The sequence below is a fragment of the Bos javanicus genome, unplaced genomic scaffold (assembly GCF_032452875.1).
Source record: "Bos javanicus breed banteng unplaced genomic scaffold, ARS-OSU_banteng_1.0 tig00002795_1, whole genome shotgun sequence".
NCBI classification, from domain to species: Eukaryota; Metazoa; Chordata; class Mammalia; order Artiodactyla; family Bovidae; genus Bos; species Bos javanicus.
Genome location: NW_026894080.1, coordinates 141,806 through 162,791, shown reverse-complemented (window position 1 = coordinate 162,791; position 20,986 = coordinate 141,806). Strand labels below are relative to the sequence as shown.

General features: G+C 44.0%; 1 protein-coding gene across 7 annotated transcripts in view; it reads right to left on the bottom strand.

The window, feature by feature from the left end:
* LOC133244041 (P antigen family member 3-like) overlaps window positions 1–19,771 on the bottom strand; it is a 57,821-nt gene extending 38,050 nt beyond the window's left edge. Inside the window, exons 1-6 of one of the 7 annotated variants that reach the window (XR_009735257.1) lie at window positions 19,657–19,769; window positions 18,671–18,750; window positions 18,073–18,211; window positions 17,542–17,667; window positions 14,688–14,895; window positions 14,440–14,552 (exon numbers count right to left, since the gene is read on the bottom strand). Coding sequence is in view for 6 of the 7 variants with exons in the window: in XM_061410718.1 (XP_061266702.1) it covers window positions 14,765–14,895; window positions 17,542–17,667; window positions 18,073–18,211; window positions 18,671–18,742 (468 nt within the window). In the remaining variant the exon portion in view is untranslated. Of the gene's footprint in view, window positions 1–14,439; window positions 15,821–17,541; window positions 17,668–18,072; window positions 18,212–18,670; window positions 18,751–19,656 lie in introns of those variants that run through there. The other 6 variants (XM_061410721.1, XM_061410719.1, XM_061410720.1 and 3 more) reach the window with 6 other exon arrangements.
* Window positions 19,772–20,986: the final 1,215 nt, after the last annotated feature.

Below are 20,986 nucleotides of genomic sequence, written 5' to 3'. Positions count from 1 at the left end.
GGTCCTGTGACACTAAGGCACACCTGGTTGGTCCTAGAGAGATAGATGTCTTCCTCTGCGTGTCTGTCCCTCTCTCTATCCCTCACTGTCACACATTCCTTGTCAGGATCAAGTTCTCAACAGCAGGACGCCAATGCAGTGCCTCCCATCCTCCGCCCATGCAAGAAGCCGGGAGTGGGCGGCGGTCGGCCTCCCATCCTTAGTGTGTGTGGAATAGAAGGGTAAAGACTGCCAAAAGAATACCTCCAGCGTCCTATAGAGCCTACCCACCCTTCAGGGGTGAGGCGTTGGCAGGCCTGGTTTTGACGTCACAAAGATGGGACATTTACCCCTCCCTTCCTTATAGAAGGATCTTCCTGCGTATTCCCTGGGTTGTAGTGGATTGAGAGGGAGCCTGGAATGGCCTGAAGACAAGTAGGTTCCTCCACCGGGACGATGGCAGAAGGGCGGGGAGAGATTCAGAGAAGAGGAGTTAGTGCCGGGTGCTCTCGACCGCGTGCCCGGAGGTCCTCTCCCAGCAGCTTGGAGGCTAGGAGGGACCATCCTTGCCAGAGTCGCAGGAAGTTTCCTTCCACACAGATGACAGCTGGTGATGGTCGGCTCTTGGGATCGGAAGGCGGGGGCTTCTCCCTGATGCCTGGTAATTTGTGTTGTCGCCTGTCCACGTGAGGAGCAGCTCCTGTTACTTGCATGTTTTTCTACCAATTGTTACTAGTAACACACTACGAAAGAGTAAAAGCAAACTATTAGAGACACTGGCTGTATTTATACCGATTGCAATTGGGAGAGCACCACAGCCCTGAAGATCAGACTGCCAGCAAGGTGGTTTTGCACTGTACTTCATTCCACAGAGAGTAGTAGAGAAGTGACAGTGGGGACCTTTGCAGGGGGGAAAACATTTAGGGGCAAATCCCGTCGACAGAAGAGGAAATGATTATCTTGTGACTAGCTAGTTTCAGGAGAACTGACTTTTAATCTCCGTTGCTAGTCATGAGACAGAAAACAAGGAGTTGGATGGTCTGTGTCTGCCCTTTAATGACAAGGAGGAAGGTCTGTACTTGACCTTGTGGTAGGTAAATCCAGGAGTCACTGGGTACTTTGGATGAGTTTTACCAAATTCAGACGGGGAAGGGTGGTGCTTTGCATTAAGTCATTTTGGGGACATGAAAGTCTGCAGAGATTTCTTTACTGTGGCTTTTCTTAACAGCTCAGGTGAAGTTGAACTTTGTCAGCATGGTAAATATGAGCATCTTTCATGCCGGTCCCAGTAGATAAGTATAAAGGCAGAGAGGTTCGAACACCCCTCACCTTTTTAAATTGGATTATAATTGCTTTAAATGTTGTGCTAATTTTTGCTGTAGGACAAGGGTGAATCAGCTATAAGTGTATACATATATCCCCTCCCTCTTGAACTTCTCTTCCACCCCCGAACCCCACCCCTCTAGATCATTACGGAGTACCAAATTAAGCTTCCTGTGCTATACAGAAGCTTGCAACTAGCTATCTATTTGACACATGGTAATCTGTATATTTCAGTGCTATACTCTCAATTCAATCCATTCTCTCCTTGCCTGCTGTGTCCATATTTCTCTTGTCCATGTCTGAGACTCTAATCTTGCCCTGCAAATAGGATCATCGGTGCCATTTTTCTAAATTTCACATATGTGTGTTGATGTAGGATATTTGTTTTTATGATTTATTTCACGCTGTATAACAGGCTCTAGCTTCATCCAATTCACTAGAAATGACTCAAATTCGTTCCCTTTTGTAACTGATGAACAGTCCATTGTATACATGTACCACAACATCTTTCTCCATTCCTTGACAGACATCTAAGTTTCTTCCATGTCATGGATATTGTAGATACTGGTTCAAGGAACTTTTGGGTACATGTGTCTTTCTGAATTATAGTTTTCTCAGGGCGTATACCCAAGAGTGTGATTTCTGGGTCATATGGTAGTTTTATGGGCTTCCGTGGTAGCTCAGCTGGTAGAGAATCCATGTGCAGTGTGGGAGAACCCAGTTCAAATCCTGGGTTGGGAAGACCCCCTGGAGAATCGATAGGCTAGCCACTCCAGTATTTATGGGCTTCCCTGGTGGCTCAGACAATAATGGATCCACCTGCATTGTGGGAGACTGGCTTTGGTCCCTGGGTTGGGAAGATCCCCTGGAGGAAGGCATGACAACCCAACTCGGTATTCTTGCCTGTGGAATCCCCATGGGCAGAGTACATGGACTACAGTCCATGGGGTTGCAAAGAGACGGACACAGCTGAGCAACTAAGCACAGCACTGCACGTGGTAGTTTTATTCCCAGTTTTAAAGGAAATCTCCATACTGTTCTCCATAGTGGCTGTATCAGCATTCATTCTCACAAACAGTACAGGAGGATTCCCTTTTCTCCACATCCATTCCAACATGTATTGTGCGTAGCTTTCCAATGATGACCATTCTGACCGCTGTGACAAGATACCTAATTGTGGCTCTGATTTGCATTTTTCTAATGATGAGTGAGGTTGAGCATCTTTTCATATCTTTGTTGATAGGTTCCGTTTTTACTCTGGAAATAATCGACACTTGAACATCATTGTATAGTTCTCAAAAGGCTTTTTTTTTTTTTGGTAATCTAAATGAAGGCAGCAAAAAGGAGTCATTATCGCAGAGTACGATCATCATCGTCTTCAATTCAGGAAACTAAGTCACAGAGACTGTAAGTAACTTGCCCACGGTCACAAAAGGAATAAGTGGTGGGACCTTGATTCAAATCTAGATGTCTGTGGCTTCATCACCTCCCAGCTCGGCACCACAGGCTGATGGTTTCCAGATCCACACATCAGGCTCAGCACTCTCTTCCTGAGTACAGACTCCCCTAGTCAACTGACAGGGCTGCAGGGAGACTGCACTCAACAAGTGCTAGGCAACTTCTGGGACACCGGAGATGCCTTCATAGGGAAGAGAAGTGAAAGACACACTGGGTCCCACAGGCCTCTACCCACCCCCTGGAGGGAGTGAGGAGCTACAGGAGGTTCTACAGCGGGCTGTTTCTCTGAGAGACAGGCTGATGGACTGCCATTCTGCATGCATGTGACAAGAAACACTTGTTCCTTTGAGTTTATTTCTCTTTACGGTTGACAATACATACCACATAGTGAAAATACAAAAAGCAGATATGTAAAACCAAGCGGATATATGGATAAGCAGATACATTCCCATTTTACCGACGGAATACCTGACAGTAAGACAGAACTTGTTTGTAAAAGGAGAACGTTCTCCTAGACTAAAGCAATTAAACAGGAAATTAGTCTTTTTTCTAATTCTTAGTCTCATTGCCCCATCACAGATGAGGCATCATGGGCACAGAGAACTTAGGTCAGCTCCCCCAAGTCATTCTAATAGTAAGTGTTTGAGTCCCCCAGGCAAGGAATATTCAACATGCCCAACTGCAGCCATCCCCCCCAACCCCCACTCCCCACACAGCTGCACCTCCTTTTCTGTCCCCTGACTCAGTACAAGGCAGCCATCTCCCCAGCTGCTTAGGCCAGAGATGCTTAAAGCCATCCTTGCCTGCGGCCTCTCTCTCACCACACTCTCAATCATCAACCCTCACCTCTCGGCCTCCTAAGTCTAAGTAAGATCCTGTTCCTTCTCTCCATCAGCACAGTGAGTTCCCTAGGCCAGGTTACCCTTGTCTCTCTCCTTGACAAGCACCAGCAATCCTGATGCTTTCCAACACATGGTCTGTCCTGCTGCCTGAGGAAGGGAAGCTTTCTTCAGTGCAATCTGGGCATGACACCCCTGTTCAAAACTCTTCACGGGCTGCCCGCTGCTCTTAGGATACTGTCCAGCCTCCTGGACTAGGCACAGCAGGTCTTGTCTTCCCCCAAATGCCCTATCTTCACCAGACACCCTCCTTCTGCTCCACGCCCCACTTGATATTCCAGCCACCCAGACCTCTCTCTGTTCATCATATGGCCGTTGTGCTCACACTCCTACTCCCTAGCCACCCCCTCCGCTCCCTCTCTTCCCCTCCCCACCCACCGATTTCACAATCTCACTCCTGCCTTTGCCTCCATCTTACATGCCCTTTCTCCCTCCTCATCTGCCTGATTCCTTCTTAGGTTCAGCTGCCAGGCTCGGTAGAGCAGTTTCCGTTTTTCCTGGGGAGTACCTGGGAGAAAAGTCACAGTTAACAGTTTTGATATTTTTACCAAATGGAAGGTGGTGAAGATTTCAGTATGAATCCCCGGTGCATGAGGAGCTGATGAGAAACGCAATCTGATGGCAGAGTTTGTCTGGGAAAGGCTTCCTTGCTAAGAATAGGATACAGACAGAAAATCTCTCCTCTTGCTTTATATGGGCCCGTTGTTCTTTGAATATGGCCTTTTGAATTTGGTCACAGCGCTGGAAGCATAACGGGATCCAGGGTGACCACCTGCTTCACAGTGAGGATGGATAAGCCAGAGCATGGAAATTTCAAAATGTCACTTTACGGTGTCTGTGACCCAGTACACGGAACAGGACTTGAGCTGCCCTACCCACGCACTGTGCGTTGATGAGATTTTCACTATTTTTCACTTTATAGTGTTGAGTTCCTGTTAGGACAAGATGAAGTATATTGACACATCCTCCCTATGCAGGAGTTTGATTTACTAGTCCGTGTGGTCATCAGGGAGGCAAGGATGAGCTGCCAGCTCAGTATGGGGACCCTCCTAGGGAATGTCACAGCACCTTCTTGCAACTCCTCAGGTGTCTCTACCTGGTGCCATCAACCCATGGAGGGAACTGCCAGTTCCTGTGATGGCCAGTGGAGGGAGCGACCCCACTGCTGCTTCTACCTGCTACAGATTCAACTGTGACGACTGACTTCCTTCACTACAACTCCTCTAAGCAGAACACACCTAAATATGAAATGAAGTGTGTGCCTGTGGTATGTAAAGCCAATTAAATAGTTGGACATGGCACCAGTTCCACCACCCCACCCCAAGCCCCACCCCAGCCAGAGGATGGAGTAGACTCTCAGGGGCTCTGGCATGCCACCCTCCCCACTGATGTGTCTGTAATGGGGAGGGGGGGGCAGTGTAAATGGCTCCCCTGGAGCCTACTTATGGAGCTTGTGGGAGGCAGGTATGTGTGGTTTTATTCCCCTCAGACCCAGAGGAGTATGGATGAACCCAGGCCTTCTCATAGACAAGAAAGCAAGCTGAAAGAGCTTAGGTGGCTGATGCAGTAAAAGCTGGATCTGGGAGTCATGCCCTAGTTTCTCTTGAGTGCAAAGCCAGTCTTCTCTGCAGTCACAACAACACGCGTGGCTTGTGTTTCAGTTACAGAGATGCAGATGTTGTTCCATGAGAGGAGAGCCATCAGTGTCTCAATCTCCTGTCTGCTTGTGAAACGCACATACCCAGTAGGGCAAAGCCACCCTGAAATGTCCTAAGCCCCTTTGTGTGTGCCTTAGGAGGAGCTGCCTTGCAGCCAAGAAACTGGAGTCCGCTGGTAGGAAAGGGTTGCTCCAGAGGCAACACCCAGAAGGACTTTAACTTCCCTGGCGGGGAGGCACTCTGCCATATCAGAGAGGCTTTGCAACCAGCCCCCACCCCAGTTATGTCTCCACCAGTCTCACTCTATTTATCAGGTATAAGGAATCAGGAGGCACGCCAAAGCACAGGAAGGGTTTTTAGTGGCTGTAAGACAGCACTGGAGACGACCCAGCTGCCATGGTGCTCTGGAGACAACTGGGAATGAAAGTCTGTCTGGCATCACCTATGTCCAGATCTGTGCTCTTCTGCTCATGTGTGTGTAAACTGTGGAAGGTCAAAGTGCCACCTCAAGAAATCTCCCCGTCCCCCCGAGAATGTGTCCTGACTAGGGACCCACACCACATCCCACCCCGGGACATATGGCAGGGGTCAGATGCTCTCTTCTGTGTTCCCAGAGTTCTATAATTTAAATCCTGCCATCGCTTTTCTCACAAAGCATGTGGCAGTCATCTCCTTGCAGGGACAGTCCTGATCATCCCTAACAAATCCAACTGCAGTAGGAGGACACATAGTGTCTGGTCCCTGCTTAGAACTACTTCCTCAATGAACGAAGCACCAGGACTCAAGGTAAATTCTCAGTGAATAAAGCGTAGCTCTTTGTGGACCAGTTACTTTTGTGTTAATAATGACACAGGAGAATGGAGTAAGCAGGACATCTGTGGAATCACATTCTCTTCCCTTTTGGGGTGGGGATTGGAGTGCATATTTCATATGACCCCTAATTCTGGAAACTCCTGATCAAAGCAGCTTGAAGATTCATTACACACGTGTGGGTCACTCTGTTGCCCCATCAGCCACAGCTGTAGCCTCACAGTGGAACTGGGGTCAAGATCCTGAGAGCACCATTCAGGCCACTGAACGTTTCCCAGGGACGAAGAGGCAATGTAGGCCCCGCAACTATATGTTCAGACGATGGACAGTTGAATGACCTCAGGCTGCTAGTGGAGTCTCTGACACTGTGCCTGGAGCACAGGCGTCTATGGAGTCGGGGACACCAGCACAGGTAGGAAAGGCGTGTCGAGTCCAGGGGAGGCCGTCAGCCTCACTCGGAGCTGCCCCTCGTGCATCTTCCTCACTCCTTGCTTGCCCCACCTCAGCTGTCTGTGCTCTTTCCCCCTGTCCTGCCTCTGCCTCCCTCACAGGCCTGGCGCAGGCATGTCCATCAGCACCTATGACCCCTGCTTGTCCCTGTTGTTTTGCCAACAGAGCAGACGCTTCCCCAGTGCCGCGGTATCTAGTCCCCGCTTTCTGTTCAACTCTCACTCCCTGCTCCCAGCTGCCCTGGCCTCCTGGCAGTGTCTGCCCCCTGCATTTATCCCCACTGTTCCCTCTTCTGCAATATCCTGACCCCAGATGTCTGCTGTGCTGACTCCATTCCCCCTTCAAGTCTTTGTTAAAATATCAGCTCCTCAATGAAGCCCGCCCTGGTTGCTCTGTTCAATACTGAGACTTGCAGCTTTCCCCCTTGCTGCCCACAGTACCAGTCCCTTACAGGACTTACATGTATCTGATCACAGCACCACCCCCTTCTAACACACTGTAGAATGTCCTGGGTTGTTATGAGGTAGGGTGCCTCCTACCCCTACCCCTTCCCCTTTGGGGAGAGTAAGTCCAGCACAGGGATTTCTGTGGGCTGGCCACTTGTATCCACCACAGAGAGCCAGGAAAAGCCTCAATGAATATTTGCTGCCTGAAGCAATGTGCCTGCCTCCCTGCTAGACTGGGAGACCCCTGAGGGTCCTGTTCTTCTCGTCCTTGGGGCAGGCCCTCTCTCCACACAGGGAGAGGGCCTCACGGTGCGGCCGCCTCAGTTTCAGCCACACCTCCAGCCCAGCCGCTCCGGGATCTGGGACTCAGGAGTCACCTGGCTTCACTTCAAAATGTAAACGCCTGTCTTTAAAGGAATGTAGGTATTTTCAATGTTTAGACCTTACTTTGGGCCTCAAGGTTTTTGGCACCCACATTGAGTACAAATTGTTGTGGCTTCTGAAACACAAGTTCACAATTTTTGATGAATTTGGTTGTGCCAATGTGAAATAACGTGAAACATACTGGAGTGTGAAGTCAAGTGGGCCTTAGGAAACATTACTGTGAACAAAGCTGGTGGAGTTGACGGAATCCTGGCTATTTCAAATGCTAAAAGATGACGCTGTTAAAGTGCTGCACTGAATATGCCAGCAAATTTGGAAAACTCCGCAGTGGCCACAGGACTAGAAAGGTCAGTTTTCATTCCAATGCCAAAGAAGGGTCATGCCAAGGAATGTTCAAACTACTGCACAACTGCACCCATTTCAGATGCTAGCCAGGTCATTCTCAAAATCCATCATGTTAGGATTCAACAGTATGTGAACAAACAAGTACCAGATGTACAACGTGGATTCAGAAAAGGCAGAGGAACCAGAGATCCAACTGCCAACATCCATGGATCGTAGAAAACGGAAAGGAATTCCAGGAAAAAATTCATTAACTATGCTTCATGACCTAGATAATTACGATGGTGTGATCACTCACCTAGAGCCAGACATCCTGGAATGTGAAGTCAAGTGGGCCTTAGAAAGCATCACTACAAACAAAGCTAGTGGAGTTGATGGAATTCCAGTTGAGCTATTTAAAATCCTAAAAATGATGCTGTGAAAGTGTTGCTCTCAATACGTAAGCAAATTTGGAAATCTCAGCAGTGGCCACAGGACTGGAAAAGGCCAGTTTTCATTCCAATCCCAAAGAAAGGCAATGTTAAAGAATGCTCAAACTACCGCACAATCACACTCATCCCACACGCTAGTAAAATAATGCTCAAAATTCTCCAAGCCAGGTTTGAGCCATACGTGAACTGCGAACTTCCAGATGTACAAGCTGGTTTTAGAAAAGGCAGAGGAACCAGAGATCAAATTGCCAACATCCACTGGATCATGGAACAAGCAAGAGAGTTCCAGACAAACATCTATTTCTGCTTTATTGACTATGCCAAAGCCTTTGACTGTGTGGATCACAATAAACTGTAGAAAATTCTGAGAGAGATGGGAATACCAGACCACCGGACCTGCCTCTTGAGAAACGTGCATGCAGGTCAGGAAGCAACAGTTAGAACTGGACATGGAACAACATACTTGTTCCAAATAGGAAAAGGAGTACATCAAGGCTGTATATTGTCATCCTGCTTATTGAACTTATATGCAGAGTACATCATGAGAAACGCTGGGCTGGAGGAAGCACAAGCTGGAATCAAGATTGCCAGGAGAAATATCAATAACCTCAGATATGCAGACGACACCACCCTTATTGCAGAAGGTGAAGAAGAACTAAAGAGCCTCTTGATGAAAGTGAAAGAGGAGAGTGAAAAATTTGGCTCAAAGCTCAACATTCAGAAAACTAAGATGATGGCATCTGGTCCCATCATCTCATGGGAAATAGATGGGAAATCAGTGGAAACAGTGACAGACTTTATTTTTTTGGGCTCCAAAATCACTGCAGATGGTGACTGCAGCCATGAAAGTAAAAGATGCTTACTCCTTGGAAGGAAACTTATGACCAAACTAGACAGCATCTTAAAAAGCAGAGACATTACTTTGTCAACAAGGGTCCATCTAGTCAAGGCTATGGTTTTTCGAGTGGTCATGTATGGATATGAGAGTTGGACTATAAAGAAAGCTGAGTGCCAAAGAATTGGTGCATTTGAGCTATGGTGTTGAAGAAGACTCTTGAGAGTCCCTTGGACTGCAAGGAGATCCAACCAGTCCATCCTAAAGGAAATCATTCCTGGGTGTTCATTGGAAGGACTGATGTTGAAGCTGAAAATCCAATATTGTGGGATGTGAAGAGCCGATGGAGACCCTGATGCTGGGTAAGATTGAGGGCAGGAGGAAAACGGACCAGCAGAGGATGAGATGGTTGGATGGCATCATTGCCTCAATGGACATGGGTTTGAGCAAACTCTGGGATATAGTGAAGGACAGGAAAGGCTGGCATGCTGCAGTCCACAAGGTTTTAAAGAGTCGGACCCGAGTGAGCCACTGAACAACAATGTGAAATGTTTCAATCCCTGATAGCTCAGCTGTGAAAGAATCCTCCTGCAATGCAGGAGACCCTGGTCTGAGTCCTGGGTTGGGAAGATCCGCTGGAGAGGGGATGGGCTACCCACGGTTCAAGTGGTCACAAAGATGCAGACACGGCTGAGTGACTGAACTGAACTGAAGTGGAAGCAGTGACATATTTCATTTTCTTGGGCTCAAAAATCACTGCAAATGGTGATTGCAGCCATGAAATTAAAAGACGCTTGCTCCTTGGAAGGAAAGCTATGACAAACCTAGCTTACATGAATTCTCAGGCACTTCAGTAGTGTCTGGCTCTTTACGACCCCATGGACAGAGGCCCACCAGGCTCCTCTGTCCAGGGGATTCTCGAGATGAGATACTAGAGTGGGTTGCCATGCCCACCACCAGGGGAACTTCCTGACCCAGGGATTGAACCCATATCTCCTAAGTGTGCTGCATAACAGACAGATTCTTTACCGCTGAGCCCCCAGGGAAGACCATGACAAACCTAGACACCATATTAAAAAGCAGAGCCATCACTTTGCTGACAAAGGTCTGTAGAGTCAAAACTATGGTTTTTCCAATAGTGATGTACAGATGTGTGAGTTGGGTCATTAAGAAGGCTGAGTGCCAAAGAATTGATGCTTTCGAATTGTGGTGCTAGAGATGAGCCTTGAGAATCCCTTGGACAGCAAGGAGAACAAACCCGCCAATCCTAAAGGAAATGAACTCTGAATAGTCACTGGAAGGACTGATGCTGAACCTGCAATACTTTGGCCACCTGATGCGAATAGCTGACTCATTGAAAAGGACCCTGATGCAAAAAGATTGAAGGCAGGAGGACAAGGGGGCGACAGAGGATGAGATGATTAGATAGCATCACCAACCCAATGGACATTAATTTGATCAAACTCAGGGAGATAGTGGAGGACAGAGGAGCCTGGCATGCTGCAGGCCATGGTAGTAAATAGTTGGACACGACTGAACGACTGAACAACCACCACCACCTCCACCTTACCTTTGAGCTTCCACCACCACTCTCAGCAGGACTAAGAAGCTTTCTGTGTCTGTCAGTGGTAAAGGCTGAGACTTAAGTCTTCAAACACTCAGTGCCCCCTGCTTTGGTGATGATGGGTCCTTAGAATGCTCATCACTCCCTCCCAGAGCTCAGACCAGGGAGCCTTCTCACGACAGTAATATGGAGCACCTACCCTGGTACAGAAATGGGAGTTGGAGCTGTTTACCCCCCTCTCCATGTGCTTTCTCCCTTTACATTCATTTGCACATTTCTTCTTGAGTCACCGAATCCAACTCCGCTCATCCCCACCTGATAACTGTAACAAGCTGCACCTGCATCTCTATCAGGGCGGGTGCACGTACCCCCTGCACTATGTATTTTCCTTCTCTCCCTTCAGAATCTCTAGACTCCCAGACACCACCCTCAAAAGGGGCAGTGATGCAGGGGAGGTTGTGACTCTCATCCACAGCCTGGGTCAAAGCACGGCTGTGTTATATATAACCTCTTTCACTCTTAGAATGAACCTTATATTCTAGCTTTCCTCCTGCTTCTTGGCCACCCTGCTCACCGTTTTGCTTTGCTTTTCCCTAAGGTCCATTCCCTGTGTTTCTCCTTTGCACTTCTTTTCTGTTTATGTGTCTGTCCGGCCCACCAGTGTGATATTCCCATCATCCACCTCACATCACTGGTCTTGTTATTTCAAGCATTGCAGACACGTCCTGAGACATGCTAGTAATCAATGTGTGTGTACTCAATGAAGGAATATTTTTATGACTGACAGGAACAGGTCTCCTCCATGTAGGAGTCAGTATATAGGTGTCATATTTGTAGTACCATACCTAGTCTTGTGTCTTATTCCAGACACTGTAAGAGTGTGACTCTGTCTTGGTGCCCTGGTGCCCTTGCATGTCCCCACTTAGGCTACGTAGGCAAGGCTAAACTGCAGGCTGACTTGAACCTTGTCAGAGAACCTCCAGATTGCTCTTGCAGCAAGGGGAGATAAGCAGCCTGATGAAGAGCTGCTATGAGGCCATTTCTCACCTGCCTCCTCATCCAGCTGGAGGTGACACAAAGTTGTTACTCATCCACCTCTGGTTTCAGTTGAACATAGGATGGTCTCCCTAGACCCAGCTGAAACTACAGCTGTGGACTGCAGAGCTGCTCAGTGCCATAGGGCACAACCGTGGTCTCCTTCCTGGCAGAGACCCACCACCTGTAGTGCCTGTTACTGAGCCCTTCCAATTCAGTGGCAAACCATGGGACTAGGGACAAGGCAACTGACACCAGGGTCATATTGCTTCTGCACTGTCTGTAAGGTAGAATCTGAATCCATTCGGGTTCATTGTCTCCTTACTGGCCAAGCCCGTAGAAGGTGACAAGCCAAACTAACAACTGCTACGGTGCCCTGAGGCCCTGTAGCTCCTGTGCTGTGACTTAGGGACGGGCTGCCTGACTATGTGACAGAGTCTGGTGTTGAGTTGTGTGATGTTGCGTGACCAGAATACTGGCTTATTTTGTCATCACACACAGCAAGGAGCACGGTTTTCACTACATGCTATGACTCAGGGTAGCCTTGTCAGTCCTCATTAACAAACCAACCTTACAATGGATGCCATGTCTGATACCAGCTATTGAATCTGCTATTGAATCAATATATTTATTTAGACAAAATATGTTTCTGAAGTCCAGTTCATTTTAAAAGTTAACCTTATATCCTACTTGAAATTCAAAATCTGTATCACTTCTGAGAGAATTGTATTGTAAACGTTTAAATGAAAAATTGGAGAATAAGCCAAATCCATTTGCAATGTAATGCCTACTTCACGTTATCTTGTTTATTCTTCATAACAAATATTTACTGAAAACTTGTAATTTCCACTTTAGAAATGGGGAAACAGATCCAAAGGATGTAAATACCTTTCTCACCTTCACTCAGTATGTGTCAGAGCCAGTACTGATAATCTTAGTTATGTCACGTGCTGTGCTTAGTTGCTCAGGCGTATCTGACTCTTTGTGACCCCAGGGACTATAGTCCGTCAGGCACTTCTATCCATGGGGATTCTTCAGGCAAGAATACTGGAGTGGGTTTCCGTGGCCTCCTCCAGGAGATCGTCCCAACACAGGGATCAAACCCAGGTCTCCAGCAGTGCAGGCAGATTCTTTACCCTCTGAGCCACCAGGGAAGCCCAGTTATGTCATGTCATAGCCAATAAGGAGACAGAGCAGATAAGACTCAAGTCATTTTGTCTCACGAAGTTCCCCTCATTCCTTTCCCTTTTCTTCTACCTAGGATCTAATCTTGTCAGACAGCTCCATGACCTAGGGGCTTTGTCACATACTTTTTGGTAAGATGGGATACTCTTATTTAAGTCTCATGGTAGATTTGAACCTCCCATTTTCAATCCTTTTGGACCTGGATTTTCATACCTCTGTAAGGGCACAACAGCTGCTATTTATAATCCTGTTATTCGCTAAGCAGAGTGAAGTCTGAGTAGGTCCTTTGTTGCAGAAATATATTTTTTTGGTGATGAGGATGCAGATGGGGGCTCAGAGATGTAAGCGTTTTGTTATTATATTAATAATAAGGATATAAGGGAGGAATCAGACAGCTGGAGGACTTCCCCATAGCTCAAACGGTAAAGAATCTGCAGGAGACCAGGGTTCGATCCCTGGGCTGGGAGGATCCTCTGGAGAAGGGAATGGCAATCCACTCCAGTATTCTTGCCTGGAGAATTCCATGGAGAGAGAAGCCTGGTGGGCTACAGTTCGTGGGGTTGCAAAGAGTCAGACACAACTAAGTGATTCACACATACACAAACACACTCACAGCCAACTGGAGGGCTTCTGAGATCTGGTGACTATCAAGCCAATGGAGGACGTCATGGAGAAGAAAAGATGTTTGTGGCTGTTCTCTCCCTGCACCCGAAAAACCTTGGAAGGCAACTCAGAAATGTGTGAAAGATATGCTGTGCCATTTGCCATGCAATTTGACAGCAGTTCTTTTCCTGTCTCCCTACAACCTTTAACAATGGCTTTGGTAGCAAAGAAAAAGAAAAAAAACAATGGCTTTGGCATTCCATTTCTCTATATATTAAGTTTTTAAAAATGTTTCTCTGTCAATGATTTCATCAGGGACACCGTATGAGATTTGGGTGGCACATTTTGTAAACCCATTTATTGAAAAGAAGACCACAGGCTTTTATGAATTTTTTATGTGTGCGTATATATATGTATGTATATGCATTAACATGTAGATTACACCTAAAGAATATGTTATGACCCAATTTTTTTTAACCCTAGAAGTGCAAGGGTGGTTTACATGTATGAGGTTACCAATGCAATTCACCACATTAATAGAAAAATGGAGGGAAAACAATTCTATGATCATCACAATTGATGCAGTATAAGTGTTTGATGAAAATTAATCTATATTCAAGACAGCAAACTAGGAATAGAATGGAACTTACTCTGATAAAGTATATCTACAAAAAAGCAACGTAAACAGGTTGAAATGGAGAAGATTTTTCATTTCCTATTGGGAAAAAAGCCGATTATCACCTGCTTTAGTCAAGACTATTCTGGCCAGGTTTGTTCAATGCTAAAAAATGAGGACAGGTTTAAGGTTTAAGCCAGTAGAAACTGTTGATATTCAAATATAATAGTATATTTTGAAAAGCAAAAATAATCTAGATCTAAATTTGTGGAATTAATATGCATATTTAGAGGAATTGTTGGACAGAAAATCTATATATAGACATTCTATCTCTACATACAGCCTCAACTAGACAATAAAAATCACAAACCATGAAATTTCAATAACATTAAATACCCGGGGATAAATTTAACAAAAAATGTGCAAGTAGAAAACGAAACTTTATTGACCGAAATTTAATAGTCAAATACACAATATAAGAACAGCATAGATGGTTTCAGTTTATCTTCTTTCAAGCAAATGGCTGCCCTTCACCTATAATACAAACATTAAAAAAGTTACTTAGCAGAACTTTATTTCGATGACAGGAGAGGTATACAAAGTTCACTGCAGTTGTAGTTTTATAAAATGGACTAAAACAGGAACACTAAGGGCGACCCTTTGGCTTACCTTCAGTTAATCCTCTATAGAGATTTTATAGACTTTTCAGGCACATTACCAGTATTTTTAAAAACACACTACTCTTCCTAGCTGTACAAGAAAAGAAGGACACTGAGTTCAGAACAAATGAAATCAATGGAACCTATCAGAAGGTAGTTTTCAGTAGAAGGCAAAACTGTGTACACATTCAGTAAAATATCTAACAACAAAAAGCACCCTAAGGAGAACAAAATACACAAAAACTGAAACAAAAAATCCCAAAAAAGTATCATTTAAATGCATTGGTTTGAAATAATATTCCAAATATAGGATAGCTAAACAGTTGTTCTCTCTGTTACTGCTTAAGTGAAGTAAACAAAAAGGTCAGTATTACATTTGTTTCTTCTCTACTGTCGAAAACTGTAGAAATTTTCATTTGTTCTACTTTATCCCTGATATGGTGGTTTTAAGTCGGTTAAACATTTGTCCCCTTTTTTACTTGGGGCCCTCATGTAATTCTAAATGTTTCTTTTCACCCTGGGAAACATTCCAGTTGGTATAATAAATTATATGTGACACTAATTTTAAGTCATTACTATCACTGGCTACATGGTGACATCAAAATGTGAAGCAGAAATAGGACTGTTTCTCACAGCCACACCAAAAAAAAAAAAAGAAAGAAAGAAAAAAAGGAGAGAAGAAAAGGGAGAGCAAGAGGGACTATGAGTGAGAGAGAAAAGCAAGTAGGAAGAGAAAAAGAAAATCTGGAAAAGCAGATTTTTTTGTTTCTAAATGATAATGGCTTTTGAGAGAAAACTCTGACCAATTTCAAGAGTTCATCCACGGTATTTGTGATGTTTAGTTATTTAGTTACTGTGGGGTATGTTAAATAATATGTTTTTCTACCCTACTAGCCATTTCATCAATATTCTGAAAATATTTGAGTTCCAGATTATACTGTTTTAATTCTGTAATATACTAACTGTTAGTGTCTTGTTCATATTTCTAATTATGTGTACTTGGGCTTTGTCCATTTGCTTCACAATGATGTAAACTAGAGGAATGGACTGGCAGTTTGGGGTTGGCAGATACAAACCATTACATTCAGAATGGATAAACAACAAGGTCCTACTATATAGCACAGGGAACTAATGTCCAGTCTCCTGTGATAAATCACAACAGAAAAGAATATTAAAAAATGTGTGTGTGTGTATATATATATATTAAAAATTATGTAAACTAGCACATTGTCTTTATTTATTAGTTGAGTTTATTTTCCTCTTCCTAACACTTCATACCTGTCTTTTAATAAATATCTTTTTCTTTTTCCCTTAGGTTTATTCTGTTGCTCTTTTTCTTACCTTTTATGTTGGATGTAGGATTTTGTATTTATGTACCTTGTAATTTATGTATTTTTCTTTTTAAATACCACACATATTTAGGGCTAAGATTTTTCTATGAGAACATTTTAATCATGTTCTGTAGTTACTTGAAAGTCGTCTGAAAGTTGTATTTTCATCTAATTCTTCAAATGGAATGGAAAAAAAATGTAAAGTGAAAATATTTAGAAGGCTAATACACAGTAAATTCTTCCCGAACTATGAAGTTCCTCCTTTAAAATCAGAATCATGCAATTTATTCTCAGCAAGCTGGAAAACAGGTATGTGAAAGATACTAAGTTGATTATGCAAGAAGAACTAGTTACAATTTTTGGCCTTCAAAACTTTTTAAACTCATGCATCAAAGAGGAAAAATAACATACTTGATACGGTTAGAGAGGATTATATCATGAGGCTCAGATTTTTATTAGTTCTTTAAGAGTGAGAGTGGGGTATATGGTAAAACCTTCATAGTATTGTAAAGTAATCCTCCTCCAATTAAAATAGGCAACCTCGCGCGCCCCTCAAAAGAAAAGACCAAACGTGGGGGCAGGTAGTGTGCTTAGCATATGTATCTTACTCACACCTGCCTTGAATATCACTGACTAAATGCACTCTCTCAACCTGATCAGCCACAGAAACAGGAAACTAGACTATCTTTGGCCATTTTATTATTCAGTCATTTCATGCTTCCCTGGGGAAAGGATTTAAAATGCAACTATTTTTTAAAGAGCTAGAGAATTCAGAATTTGAGAGAACTTAACATACATCAAGCAGAATGTTGGCTCATTTTCTTTTATAAAAAATTAATTGATTTTAATTGGAGACTAATTACAATATTCTGGTGGGTTTTGCCATACATTGACATGAATCAGCCACAGGTGTACATGTGTCCCCTGTTAGAAAATGAAATCTCAATTCCCTTGTTATAATTTGACTCAAGATGATATTTTATGATAAATACATCATACAAAACAGAGTATTCTTGTATGCATTCCATCAAAGAGAATCAGAGAATGCAGAAATTAGCATTGAAAAATCAGCATCGTCGTGTATCTGTTCTGAATTTACAACTTACAGGAGTAAAGTTGAGTTTAGAAGTTAAGGGATTACACAGAATCACACACATTATGCTAAAGCTGGCACTAGAACCTACTTGGATGCCTAAGCATATTTCATATAAACTGATATTTATTACAAATGCATTCCATATTTGCTACAAACAGAAATTATAAAAGAACCTGAAAATTATTAGCTGTTGCTTAAAGTACTTATACTCAAGAGAAGAAAACGGTTCCCTATTTTCAATTCGATATGGCTTTGATCCTCTCTGTTTCTTTATTTGACAGTCTGTAAGTCAGGCACTCAGGCATCTGGGGTCTGAATTATCTTTCAAAGAATATGTGAACTCTGTTATTAAAATAATAGTAATGTTCCCTCTATATTAGTAAAGATATTCTGAAAAACAGAAACCACATAAATTACTTTCTGAATGGATGACATACCTGCTTCTGGCATTTCAACAGGCTCTATATTTGATGCAAACTCCTCCCTGACATCAGGACCATCTCCACCTTCACCCCCAGTCTTTGCCAGAGCCAATTGCTGGAGATCAGCTTCCAGGCCAGAATCTTTAAAAAAAAAAGCATCAATTAAGCTGTAAAGCATACAATATAAACAAGGGAATGATGATATTCATTCCCTCGGTGTTATGAATTAAAAGCCTTAGGTTAGTATGCTAAAAATGTGATGAATAAGAACCTCAGGAGCATTATTCTGGGAATGTTTTGCTGGAGAAAAAGGAAAGCAGAATTTGCGAATGTTATTACCATTTTCCTTTTCCAGGGTTGTCCTCAGACAACTAGGTTGCCCCCTTCTCTTTGTCTTGAAAACAAGGGAAAATTTGAGTGACCACACTGACCTGCAAACTATACTCTCCTCAGTTTTTTAGGAACTGTCTGAAGTCCTTTTCTAATGTTTCCTTTCCTCTTCTTACTGGTTATGTCTTAAGGCATGAGGCACAGATAACACTTTACCTTCAAAGGGATCCTTCTCCTCTTCTTCATCACGATTCACTGGATCCTCTACATGTACTTCCTCCTTTCTAGGTGTGATATCCTGAATCTCAGCTGGCTGTTCCTCTTGTTGAGGTTGCTCAAAACTGGGCTGCTGGTCCTAGTAGAGAGTGCATGCAAATTAAACCTTTTTTTGTTAATACATCTAATAGCATAAATATACATAATACATAGATATATCTGATCATAAGTAAACCTAACAACATTTTCCCAACACAATACTATGTACTTACTTTTAATAAAGTTACTCTTCCCACAGAGAAGAGTTACCCAGGAAGACTTTGGAAGTTATTTAAGTCTATGTTGGGATGGAAGTATGCAGCCTGTTGTTAATAAGCAGGAGGAGGGAGTCACTGGGCACATTTCCAGGGAACTTAACAGTATAATCATCCAGGCAACGCTGGACTATAATATATCTGGATCAATGTTCCTTCCTAAGACAAATTCTCACCCTTTATCAGCATGGAAGGCCTTTATCACCGCATCTGTACTACTTAACATCATTTTCTCAAAAATAAACTTGTGCTAATAGAAAACACCAAATGGTAAGGTTACTCACAACCACAGGTTCATCCACCTGGGAGCAATCTTGCTTTGTAGGTCCCAATGCTGATGCCACTTGCCCACTCATAGTTCTCCCTGAAAGCAGAATGTTGTGATTTAGAAAATGTATTTAATAGTACAGCTATATTTGATCACTTTTATGACCTTATGTTGACTTGTTTTTTTTTAATGTGAAAATACTTCCAAAAGAAAACTCTGGTTAAGTATGAGTGTACATGCATTTCAATTACACCAAATACAGTCGCTTGCAAAGCCATTTGTGTCTTTGCAAAGCTGGCAGAGAAATCACCTTAAGGTACATAAGAAGGCTGAATTTTTGTGAGGACGTTTGATTTCACAACAGACTTCTCCATCATGAAGATCTTTAGTGAAATACTGCTAGGAATTCAAAAGCTCAGGACTACTGCTCATGTCACACTCCTATTCACCAGACCTATTTTCCCCAACTCCCTTGGAATTCAGTTGGAACACGAAGAAAGGCTCAGTCTTTACAGCCTGACTATGGCGATTTTCTCAGTGTCTGGGGCTGAGGTGAGGCTGCATACAGAGCAACCGGTCCACTTCTCTCTTGGCACCTTACCACAAAACCCGCGATACAGTCACAACCCCACTGCGGTCCGGTTTCTAGGCTTTTCCTTAATCGCCCACCCCGCCCCCTGCCCAGGTCCCACTGCTGGCCCCAGATTCTGTGCTCTGTCATCAGTTCCAGGGCCCCAATGAACCAAATATCTCAAATAGCACCCCCAAGTCTCCCCCCACCATCATCCTACCCCCTGCCCTCCTCTGCCCATTGCCCTTCCTCTACGGCCATCAAGGCAAGAACTATGGCGTCGCGACACTTGTGAGGAGAAAGACGACTACCTTGAGGGCCTTCCTCCTCAACGGCCCTAGATCACACTGCCCGATCCGCGCGAAACTTGCTGGCTCCCCCTCACAGGCACACACACTTAAACTCCAGACAGGACAGACCTGTGAACCCACCTGGTGAGTCCTAAGTAGTGAGAAAGAACCGGGACTGAATAAACAGACCTGTCTCAGGCCCAAAGCTCCTCACAGATCGCTCAGGACGGCGTATGGGCACCAAGGCGCATGCGCAGCAACGGATGTGCACGCACACACTGCGCATGCTCACTGAGTTGGGCATGTGCAATGCAGGTTGCGGTTTTCCTGCCACTGAGGTAGAGTCCTGGAACCGCAGGGTCTCTGGAGGATGAGAAAGGGGCTTGAAGGCTATATATTTTTCCTTCCAGTGCAGTCTTTCTTATGCATCCACAAACTGTGGTGATAGGTAGTCCCAGGTTACCCTTAGTGGAGAATGTGTCTCAGAAAGACAGTCATGACAGAAATAGGTATTATGTTTTTTCATTCTTTTTTCTTTATTCTGCTCTTCAGCAGTTATTTCCACCATTCTGTCTTCCAACTCACTTATTTGTTCTCCTGCTCAGTGAGTCTCATATTGATTTCTTCTAGTGTACTTTTCATTTCAGTTATTGTGTTTTCAACTTTGTTTGTTTGTGCCTTATTTCTTCTAAATCTTTGTCAAACATTTCTTGTATTTTTTTAAATCCATGCCTCCATTGTATTTTCAAGATTTTGGATCATCTTTAATATCCTTACTCTAAATTGTTTTCCAGGTAGTTTCCCTATTTCCTCTTCATTTATGTGGTCTTTTAGGTTTTTTTGCCTTGCTCTTTTGTCTGTAACATATTTTTTGTCATATCATTGTTTTTGTTAGGCGGAACTGTGTTCTTCTCTCACTGATTGATTGGCCTGAGAATTTTAGCACTGGAGTTTGCAGGCAGTTAAGTAGGGCCAGGACCAGGTGTTGAGATGTGGCCCTCCAGGAGACCTCACTCCAAATAGTATTCCGTGAGGTCTGAGTGTCTCTGTTAATCCAGCAGTTTGGACTTGGTCCTCCCACCACAGGAGCTCAAGCTCATGAATCAAGATCCTGCAAGCTGTATGGCAAACCAGGAAATAAAGGAAAAGAAAAGAAATGTGGAAGACAATGACAAATAATAAAAAATAAAATAAATAAGAAAACTAACAGGTAAATTAGAAAAATTAAACATATAAATGAAACAATCACTGGAAGGTAAGACACAGCTACACTAGCAAAATAGGGAAATTTTTAAAAAGGTAGACGAAACCTTTGCTGTGAGGGCAGGGCTTAGGTGTGGTGGAGCTCAGGCAGGGTGGGCTTAGGCAGGGGTGTGGCCTATGCTGAGTGTGGCCTGGAGGGGGCCCCAGAGTGCCTCCAGTTTCAGAGTACAGAGGAGTAAGCTCCAGGCCTCAGCAGGTTCCTGGAGGT